General features: G+C 47.0%; 1 protein-coding gene across 1 annotated transcript; it reads right to left on the bottom strand.

Annotated features, from left to right (window-relative positions):
- Positions 1-340: 340 nt before the first annotated feature.
- On the bottom strand, positions 341-11,479 carry RAPSN (receptor associated protein of the synapse). Its single transcript, XM_019552373.1, has 8 exons — positions 10,907-11,479; positions 8,051-8,389; positions 6,658-6,816; positions 6,320-6,418; positions 6,102-6,224; positions 1,768-1,821; positions 840-1,039; positions 341-502 (listed from the first exon to the last, which is right to left on the bottom strand). Exons 1-8 carry the CDS (start codon positions 11,120-11,122, stop codon positions 430-432), a joined length of 1,263 nt encoding a protein of 420 aa, XP_019407918.1. The 5' UTR covers positions 11,123-11,479; the 3' UTR covers positions 341-429.

Consider the following 11,479-nt stretch of genomic DNA (forward strand, 5'->3'; position numbering starts at 1 on the left):
CTCACCTCCGCCTCATCCCAGACCGACGCCATGTTGCTCAGTGCGCGTAAACGCGGCCCGGAGTCACAGACCGCGGATTCGTCTTGGGCCGCGGCGGCAAAGCCCGCCCTGGCCACTCAGGTGCCACGTTACTCCTCCCCCCGTGTCGAATCTGCTGCATAGAAACCCTCCCCGCCGGTCACATGACAGCGGCCAAATCTGCTGAGTGATGGCTCCGCCGCCATGTCGATGCGGGGCAGCGCGGGGGCGGGGCCAGCCGCAGGGACCGCCCACGCGAGGTGCTCGGAGCGGAGGGGGTGGAGCGGGCCACGCCCAGGAACGAGCGCAGCGGGCGCGGGGGCAACCACTTTTATTTCCAGAACAAACAGTACGAGGCTCTGCCCCCCTCGCGTCACAGTCCGGGGCGGGGCGGGGCGCGGCGGTGGCAGCTCAGACAAAGCCAGGCTTGACTGTGGCGCGGCGGCAATGCGGGCAGCCGCGGGTCCCGTCCGTCTGCAGGCACCTGCAAGGGAGACGCAGCGGCGCTCGGAGCGGCTCCCGGCCCCGCCCGCCCGGGGGTTAAGCGCAGCTTCGAAGCGCCTCCAGGCCTGTTTCTGAGCCCCGGGGGGCTGCGTGCACAACTCTGGCTGAGGCTCAGGAGACGGCAGTGCAAGGGCCGCCCCTGTGCAGGGGATATGCGAACAGGACAGAGACTCCTCTGGACGACAGCGGCTTTCTCCATTGCTGCCCTGGCCCTGGGCAGCTAAAGTACACGGGACACTCCTGAGCAGCCACCCCTCCCCAAACCCTCTGCCTGAACCGACCTCCATCTGCCAGCCCCTGTCCCTTGTGCTCCTTACTTGAGGTGGAAGAAGTGGGAGCAAGGCAGCGCCTGGAGCTGGTTATTCCTCTCCCCGATGGACTCTCCGCACAGGCCGCAGTACAGCTCCATCTCCTCCACGCACTCGTGGAACCGCACCACATGGCTGCGCAGCTCCCGCTGCCGCCCCTTGCTGCGATAGATGCTTTCACACAGGCAGTGAAGCTTCAGCAGGCCAAGCTAGTGGAAGAGGGAAGAAGCAAGGGCAAAGTGGACACTGTACAGTACTGAAAAGGAAGCCTCCTCCAGCCCCACAAGGCACTTAGGCCAAACCCAAAAAACACCAACCTGCCAAAAGCCAGGATGTTTAGGGTCAAGATAGGATTAATTCCTGTGGGCTCTCAGCCCTCCCTGTGTATCCATAAACCCTGTGGTCCCAGTGAAGGTGAGAGGGTTGCAGCACTCCAAGCACTATGCAACCTATTCACGAAGCTGGCTTTCCTTAGCTCTTCTTTCTACAGAGAAAGCCAGCCAGCATACAAGCCAGGCACAAGACTTGTGTTTATCTGGCTTATTAATAGATAGATGCCTGGGGGATATTCAGAGAAGAAATCCCTAATCCTTCAGCTGTCCTCACCACTGTCCTGTTCCTGCCCTGCTGTTGGAGCATCTTCTATTTCTGACTTCACTAACCTGCTGTGGATCCTTATTAATTTTTTAACTATTACAGCCAGTATGTGCCCACTCCACTCAGAACCAGCCCCTGCTCTCTGCCCACTTATTTTTGCACAAATTAAACACCTGTTCCAAGATAACTGACTTTGAGGTTCCAGCTTAAACCTCAAGGAAATAACTGGTAAACCCAAGTTTTGGGAGGATAAACAGGATTAACTCTGAGACTTGAGCACCTTAGTCTTCCTACCCAACAGGGCTGTGGACACTGGTGGAGGGGAGCTGTGAGAGCCTACCTTGTTTCCCAGTCCCTCTGCCAGCTCCTGGGCCTTTTCAGTGCTTTCCAGTGCCTGTGGGATGGAGCAAAAGATCACAAATACCAGCATAGGTCATCATTTCTCAGGCTGATGCATCAGAACTAGCTTTCCACAGCATAGCTAAGAACATGATGGAGAAAAAGCAGAGCTAATGGGTCAGGATTAGTAAAACATTGCCATGATAGAGAAAAGCAGAATGGCTCTTAGAAAGCAACACAGTATGCCCTGGAGGCTTTCTGAAAACTGCTTGTTGCTGTCTGAAGTTGCACAGAATTTGGCAGGTACATTCCTCCCCATCCCAGAGACACTGAGTGGAAAGTTGTCATGGCCTTGGCAGAGACCAGAGTCTTCAACTGAGGAAGATGCAGACCTTCTGGGACTCTGGTGCAGGAAAACCCCACAGCTGAACTTAAGCACAAGCACAGCACCAGGGTCAGCCGTCTTTGGACTTCAGGTGTCTACTTCCACTACTGTAAAAAGGACAGGAACAGGGACAGACCAGCATGTCAACAGGCGCACAGCTACCAGTGAGTTTTTCCTATATCAGCTGCCAAGAATCCCTGTGGTAAGATGTAGGAAGTCGTTGCTGTGGCCTCTCCCACCTGTGGGGAAGTGTTGCCCTTTTCACAGCTGCTACACTGAGTGGCAGTCAGTAGCAGAAGGATGGTAAGGGCTAATACAGACCCTGCCTGCCCTCCAGCCGCTTTGCCCATCCACTGCAGCATGGGGCACGTGGTGGTGGCAGTGCCAGCTCTGCCACAGGGCACACAGTGGGGACTAGAGCCGTCACTGCACAGTCCAAGTCAGAATCAGAGTTGCTGCCATTGCCATATGACCTGGGTTGGAGCTGGAGCTGCTGCAAAAGAAACCAAATTGTGACAGGATGAGGTGAAAGCAAGCATGCTTGGAGGCAACAGGCAGATGAGGTGCTGTGTGTGCATGTACAGCACACTCCCCCTTTAGAGCCTGGAACAGAGCCTGATATTCCCCTATTCATTTCTTCTTGTGCTATAGTGAGAACTATGCAGCTCTGCATTAAGACTGATTATATTAAAATCTCATACTTTAGGGATCATGAAAGGTTTCCTTTCCCCCAGTGCATGATTGTCTAGATGTCCATTCCTCCCGCTCTACACTTTCCTCTAGAATCATAGAAATGTGGGGCTGGAAGGTACCTCTGGAGGTCATTTATCCCAACCCTTCTGCTCAAGGTCAATCATCCTTGTCAATATAATTGCAGAGAAGAGTCTGTCTAACCTGCTCTTAAAATCTTCCAAGGAAGGAAATTCCACGACCGCTCTAGGCAGTCTGTCCCAGTACTTAACTGCCCTCATATTTAGAAAGGTCTTCCAAAGAACCACTCTAATTTTCCTTGTTTCAGTTTAAGACTTCTTGCCCTGTCTCCTGCAGCCACGGAAAAGTGTCTGTCACTCTCCACTTTATAACCACCCTTCAAGTACTTGGGATGTTAACAAATCCCCACTCTGCCTTCTTTTCTCCATTTAAATAATACAAATTCTTCCAAGCATTTTTTGTAAGCCATGTTTCCTAGCCCTCTACTCATTTCAGTTTCTCTTCTCTGGATTCCTTCCAATTTCTAAGGCTTTGGAAACTGGCCATGGCTGAAGACTGGATGCTAAACAGGGTGGACAAATGCTCCCAAGTACAACAAAGACTCCTCCTACTTAGATGCCCGACTGGCTTTATCATCATGTTCAGGGTGAAACTAATCACCAGATTTGGAGTAAGGAAGGAATTTTGTTGGATTCCTGGTCAGAACAGTAGATCTGTGGGCTTTCCTTCACTTTTCTCTGCAGCATAGGCATGGATCATCTGCTGGGCTCATCCAGACATTTCTTGTCTAATCAATTCCCTACTATTGCAAGGGCCTTCAGCGTTAGTCGTCTCTTCTTCTATACCTGTGGGACACAGCTTGGTCTCCTGATGTCTTAAATGCTTTTATTCAGTTGAAGGATTTAGGTTAATGTACAGTATCTGGGTGACACTTGCTGGCCTGTGCTATGCAGAAAGTCAGACTAGGTGATCTGCTGGTCTCCTCTGGCTTCAAACTTTTCAAACGCTATGAAATTCCAAATCTCACCAGTACTCTACCAGCAGCAAACATCTGTGAAACCACCATGCCATAGCTCAAGTTGGCAGAGGAGTCTATGTTGGATCTAAATGTTCAGCCTTGCTAGGATTTGATTTTTATTAATAGACATTGATTTCACCTGACACATGCAGACTGATGGAAAATTATTTCCATCAGTAATCACTGAAATTTACACCAAGGGGAGACAAAAAAAATTCTGGGATGGAGGTAAGGAAAATTGGGGCAGCGATGTACACATACATACACACTGGTGCTGCTGTCTCCTCGCTCTGCCCAGATCCCATATGGGGCAGGGGCCAACTCCCACAGAGCCCAGCCCAACCCAGTCCCTGCGAGATCAAGGCAGAGGCCAAACTCTTGTGGAGGATGGACCAGGCAAGGCTCCATGGGCATTTAGTCCATGTCTTAGCTGGGACCTGAACACAGCAAGGGGATGGCAGCACCAGGCTCCCAGGCTTTACCAACCCCCACCTCCACTCCTGGCACAGCCTTACTGGCATGGCCCCCAGCTCCTGCAGCAGCTGCCATACATGTGTACACAGGCATAAATTAATTTAAAAGAAATTGAAAAACACCCCTGATTTTGTGCCATCCTGAAAATTTCAATAGATAAAAATCATAATAGATGCTTAAAAATAAACATCCATTTTAGCCATCAAAATGAAAAAAAATGAATTCTGCCAAGCCTACCCATGAAATGTCACTAGGGCTCTGTGATGGGTGTCCTGTTTCTGAAGTTGGAACTTTTAAAAAGAACATAAGAAATTATGACCAAAAACCCTATCAAAATAACTTTACGGTTGCAAAGTCTAGCACTCAAAGTGCTAGGAAGGGACAGCACTCCTTGCATGTATGCATTTTACAACAGTAACTACCTGATCATAAGCTATTTTAGCCATAGGAACCTTGTCTCATTAAATGCATAGAAGGGTAATAAATCAGGGCTGGCTAATGAAGACACCTGGTGACAGTAGGACCCCAGCCATACTTGTTGCAGAATTTGGAAGATGTGTAATGTATGAGATGGGATTGGAGGAAGACAAAGGATGTTATAAGGTATATGAATGCTGCCCTGGATTCTAGTACCACATCTAAAACACAGACATACTAATGCCACTTTACTAGTTCAGAGTAAATTTCCTGGCCTGGTATCACAGCCTTTTAATGAGTGATCCCTAATTGTGTATCACTCATTTTCCATGTGCCAGACTTGAGATACTGGGATCTCTACAGAGTACTGAGCAGTCAACATTTTAGCTTAAACCCACGAGAACCATGCTTTGAACATATAATGCCAAGTACTCTGAAAAATGAGGCTCTAGGTGTCTCAGATTGGACACCCAGTTAGTGGAAAATTTCAAGCTGAATCTGTTTTTCTGTTCCCCTTCTGTAGAATGGAGATAAAAATATAAAATGATTGCACATTTAATGAGTGCCAGCCACCCTGCACATGGAATGAGGGAGAGCATCTGTGGAAAAATGGCATGTGATCCTGTAACTACAGACTGCATCTTAATGCAGGCATACAAAAGGCCACATGAAAGTTGCATAGGTAATCTTAACTCTGATGTTCTCTAGCCATTTCACTTCCAACTTCACTAGTATTTTTGTATAATATTTTAATACACTGTGCATTTTGAACCCTAGCAGCCTTATTATCTTATATGGTATGGTTTTCTGCAATTCCTTCATTCTACTTCACCTACCTTATACTCCAAGCTTCTCTAGGTGCTCCAGTATCATGTTTGTCTGCTAAGGATGCGATAGTGACAGAGCTATACAGTCTGATCACTAAAAGCATAATACAAATAGGAGACTAGCAACAAAGTCTGCTTCTGAGAATAAGCTGAATGCCTACAACTCAAGCAGGGCCCTCTCTTACCACATCTCCTTTCTTTACACAGTTTTCTGTTGTAACAGGCTTTCCTGTGAAGCATCTGGTATTCATTATGGCTTGAGGCAGGACACATAACTTTGCAGATCACTGTTCTGATCCAATATGGGGTGTTCATATGGTTTGAGTCCCACTTTTCCAGTTTGGATTACATAGAGAAACACCAATGCTTGTATCAGACCATCTGGGTACAGAGGTATTCTACTGTAGTACCCAAGGGCTATGGAGTTCAGGAAGTTGTTGTCTTCTTCAGAGATGGACCCAGCATCATCAACCCAGCCCTCTCAGGAATGGACTATAACTGACCTTGTCCAGTTCCTTCTGGATCATCCAGCACTTGGCCACTCCCAGCAGCACCTGAATCTGTCCCAGGCGGTTTCCAATCTCTGTCATGATGCTCATGGATGAATCATAGCGAGGAAAAGCTGTCTGCAGAGCAAGATGCACATGCACATATTCAGCTAGGCCCACTCTCCATACCTCCTCACCATCCCTCAACTCTCCTTTCTCTCTGGCAGCTGTACCTGTACGTCTTTACGGCTGCGGTGGATATCAGCAAAGCAGAGGAGGCATAGTGCCTGCAGAGGCCGGTCCCCATGCTGCAGGGCAATCTTCATCGACTCCTGGGAGAACACACTTCCAGTCAATACAAAAACTCACCATAGGCCCTGAACAGAGAGGGACTGAAACCTCACAACTATTTGAGTCACCAGCCCCAGAGAAGTGACAAAAGCCACTGTGAAGGAAGCATTGTTCACAGCTGTGCATGACAAGTTCTCAGCCAGCACATCCTCCAAAAATATCTCCCTCACTCCAGGACCTGTGCCCTTTGCCTTATGCCTTGGCCTCCTCCTCCCTGTACCTCACAGCTTTCCATAGCATCTGCTAGGCGCCCCAGCTTCCGATAGGCCACTGCCATGTGGTACTGGCTCATTGCTCGGTACTTCAAACTCCAGCCCTTTCCATAGTCGTTCACCAGTTCAGCTGCTTTACATGGGAAGAACAAGGCTTTCTCATAGTCCTGGGTAGCAGAGAAACAAGCAAAAGGACAGAAATACGTTACAGGATGAGGCTACCCAAGGGATAATAGAGTTCTTGCAAACTTCAGCCTAATGTGGGTGTCTGACTGGGGAGACTGGGACCACTGCTTGCTGCAATCTCTGTTCCTAGCAGGCTGGACTTAGATTGCGTACTGGGATGATAATAGTCAGCTCCATGTGACATCTAGAAGGAGAAAGCTTTGCTTTACTCGAGAGGTAATTTACCCTTCCTTCAACCAAAGTTTGGATCAGTGCCTTCTGGAACCTTTTCTCCTCTGCCATCTCAACTTTCTACATGTATTTTCCAACCAGTTAACCCTTGTGATCAGTCTCTCATTATTTACCATGGTAGAAGGTAAATCTGGGCTTTCCCAAATTCTCCACGTTTCTTTTTATTAAAAAAAAAAAAAAAAAGATGTCACCAAATATGTAACATAGTATTTTTGTCATCCTTGAAAGCTGAGAGAAGTGTCCCACAAAGGACTTACTTTAAACTGGCATTTTGCCTTGCTTCAGTCTTTGAGACAAATAAAGGAGATGAAGAGAGAGGGTGTATGTATGTTCCCTGCTTGCTCTTAGCCCTACAGGAAGTTTAATTTTCCCTTGTTTTGTTGGAAGACCAACTGGTGACATGACAGACTGGGTTTATTGTGACTTTTTTAAACACTTCAGTTGGTAGCCACTCAGGGTGAGAGAAAGACAGACTTTATATTGGAAAAACTCAATAGTTGTGATGGAAGTCACAGCTGTGACAGACAAATACCAGCCTTGGTCACTTTCCAGAGAAGGAAAGTGAAGCACAGAAAGGGAAGGGTATTTCACTTGCAGCAGTTAAGAGGCAGATGAGGTATGGAGCCCTGGCTCCTAGTCTCACCCAGATCTTATCACCCAGGTGATCCTGTTCTACAGCTGTGTAAGGTCTCTACTAATTAATACAAATTACAACTTCTTCTCCTGGGGTGCCATGTAAAACTGCCTCCCGAGCCTCTTGATTTTAGTTTTGAGCAGACTAGTTGTCAACGGTACTAGGAACAGAGTTACGACCTTCCTAGAACAACCCTCCCTCAGGACTCTGAAACCCTTCCTATACCCAAGACACAGGGTGAATCCTTGCCCTCCCACCTTTGTCCCCTTGTCCTTTCCTGTATCCATTGTGGGAGCAATTCCCTCCCACACATTTTCCATCTCCAAAGTCACAAGCTGGGCTGCCCACACCTTGATCTGCGTGTAGAAATTTCCCAGGCTGCAGCAGACGCGGCACTCTAGCATCTTGTCGTCATTGTTGTGTGCATAGCGCAGGGCTTTCTCAAAACACTCCAAGGCTTTCTGGAAGATGCTGAGGCCCAGGAAGGCATTGCCCATGCTGAGGTTCACTTGGCCATTTAGTCGTAGGCTCACAGTAGTGCCCTGCATATTCAGACAGGTCTTACAGTAGGAAATAGTTTTTTGGAATTCACAGAGTTTCTCATTACTGCGAGCCAGGTTCAGGTAGCTTTCCGTAAGGTAGTCTGGATCCTCCAGCTCCCGAGCCGTGTCAATCTGCACCACTGCAAACTTTCAGCAGAGAAGAGAGTGTTTATAGAGACTGCTTCCTCCTGTCTACCCAGGATAGTATTATTCTGCACAAGACCCCTGGGATTCAACAGGACCACACTGAAAGCAATAAAATACCTAAATGGACAGGCCACAAGGTGGTTCAAGTGGGATACAAGTAGACTGAGCAAGCATATCTTCCTGTGCTAACACTGGGAGAGGGAGATCTTGGGGTTAGAAATTGGTGGAGAGATTTGCCAAATGGCTGTGAAGTCATGAGAGGGAGAAAACCTCTCTTCGCAGCACAACTCAATTTCTCCTAGAACTCAGAAGGCACCGTATCTACAACTCTAATAAAAATATGACATCTACGAAGACCCCTTCATTCATTCCACAGTCCTACCAAAAGGTGAGTAAGCCTTGTTTTGCCCAATGAGACTTTTTATAAACAGCACTGCCCATTGCACTTGGTTTTATTAGACTCTCTAAATCTCTTCTTTATTTAGCCTGCAAGCTAAATAAAGAAGATATTTAGGGAGTTGCCTTCTTCTGTGTCTTGTGATGAATTGAGCATATTGCAGAGGTGGCATGAACTACCATAATGCTAGGTGCTTAGTGATTTTTGTCTCGGTGTGCATTTTCATTACTTTATCAGAGATGAGAATTAGATTTCCCTACAGTGATCCCTAAGGTCACCAGCTTTCCCTTTGAAGATTTGAACTTCATTTACTTTTTCTAATCTGTCCCTGGAACCTTCCCCATTCTCTATGAGTAATTGGCGGCATTTTGGTGTATGGCAAGCAATTAAATGCTATATATTTTTTCTCCCTAAAAGAAGTGGCACATCATACCCCTTTCGAAATAGTTCATTCCACACCGCTCAATGTTCACTGACCTGCCTCTTTCCAGTTCTTATTTCCTTTCCCAATACATTTATAAGTTCTCCTTACTCCCTCCTTTATCTCTCAATTAGCATAAAATATTCTGGTTTACTGAAGCAATTCTAATCATCTTCTCCCTACAGTAAAAGGATCTTAGAGAAAGCTGACTGAAAGGGTTTCTCTTATTTCCCTCCCAGCTGACCAATGCGGTTCTACTGAATCTGCCTCCTTCCATCTTATTTGTTTCCACAGAGCTGCATCTTGTTCCTTTTCCACATCGCCCTCATTGGCTTCCCCCTTTATTTATCGAGGGTTTCTCACCATCAATTTGACTGTATCTTCTTAGAGCTCCCCATTTACCTTGGAAGGCACCATAATTGCTTCTTACCCTCTTATCTTCAGCCCTTCCCCATTTGCTTCGAGGAAAGGATGCTATTGATTCACATAAAGATTTACTAATTGGAAGTGGCATGCAAGCTGGTCTAGATAGTGCCACATTTAGCACTCTGAGATGAGGTACAGATACATTATTTGCTTCTTATGAAGAGTTTTCAAAGAAAAATCTCCAATCCTAGCCACAGGGCCTGGCACCTGAGAAACTTCAAGGAACAGCATGGCAAAACTTGTTTTCAGGCCTGGATTTTTTTTCCCACCTCAACTACTGCAACTTCCCCCTGGTTTGGTCTCCTACATTTTTGACTCACCCTCTCAAACACTACTTTACTCTCTGAATGCATCCATCCCCTCTTCTTCACACCCCTTCATTCTTTTTCTGAATTTAGTGAATCAAATTCAAGCTTTTTGTTTTCACCCATCACCCTTAGTGCCAGCCTCTCTGCCCTTTTTCTCAAGCTACATGCATGCCCTTTACATGTCAGCCTCGTCTACTGTCTAGTTTCCTCTTCACCTGGAATCCCCTCCCTGACCTGATCTTCCTGGTCCCCAACACTCTCCAGAAATACCCACTCTTAGGAAAAAAAATCCTTTCCCCCTCTCAACTCTGCCTGTCATCTGCACCTAAAGAAACACTGATGAGTGATTACTAGATTGGGGTCATCACTGTAGTGACTCTATTTTCCTAGATATTTGAACAGTCCCTTAAAAAATTGTAGAAAATTTCCCTGAATAGGAACTAAATAATGTAAAAACTTTTCAAAGTAAAAATTGTGTAACTGACCAGCTACTAAGCACCTTTCTCCCACTACTATTTGCTGTACCCAGCCACTCTGGAGATTTTTTGGAGTTGCATACATTGTAAGCTGTTTGAAATGGGGACCTTGTTTTCTTACCTGTGCATGAAGTGCCTAGCAGGTGGTTAACCCCTTGCAAGAATAAGAATTTCCAAGGTAAAGTGTTTAAGGGCTGTCACCCGCAAGACCCTTAAAGTTCAGCACCTCACAAGAGCAACTTGGAAATCCCTGGGGGCCACAAGTAGGGAACCACAATGCCAAGGGGCACTCCAAGACCCCTGTGAATAGAGCCACAGATCAATGTTGTTCCTCACTGTGAATTGTTCAGGCTGCCCTCCACATTTGGCAAATGCCTGATGCACTTTGCTCCATGCAAAATACAAACCTTGCTTTTATGTTCTAATCCCCAGTTGCTCCCTGCGGCAGGCGTGATACAATGGCACACATTCATCCTGAAATCCATTTACCTTTAGCATATCCTTGTATCTGCCCATCTCCGAATGAGCAGTGATGAGGCAGCTTAAAACTCGAAACCTGCCAGCAGGATCTGTAGTCTTTTCCAAAACTCTCATCCAGACTTGGAGGGCCTTTTCCGTCTGGTTAGACTGGTAGAGATTGAGTCCTTTCTCTATCTGTTGTTTTGTCTGGCCCTGACCCATGTCCTTCACACCAAAAATCTTCATATACTAATCTTTTTGGACAGCACAAGCAAGGAGCTTGAGAGAAAATACACTGTAGAATGCCCTGAAGGAGGAGGGTAGATTACATGGTCTAAAGGCTTGGAGCCATAAGAGACTCACGCTTCTGGGTGAAGGGGTCCCAGCAGCTGGTGGCTAGAAGAGGCTGCTGAGCTCTTAATGCAGCATCCCAAATCCATCAGGCAAACATCTTATGCACAGAGCCCCATCAAAACGTTGTTGCCTGCTCCCAGAAACAAAGATGAAGCAAAAAGAAAAGTGCAATTGGGAGAGAGAGAGAAAAAATCTCAAGTGACTGGAGTGAAACTCAATCGGAACAGCCACTCCTGGGCTCCCCCCTCC

Source organism: Crocodylus porosus, unplaced genomic scaffold, assembly GCF_001723895.1.
Source record: "Crocodylus porosus isolate Cpor-Errol unplaced genomic scaffold, CroPor_comp1, whole genome shotgun sequence".
NCBI classification, from domain to species: domain Eukaryota; kingdom Metazoa; phylum Chordata; order Crocodylia; family Crocodylidae; genus Crocodylus; species Crocodylus porosus.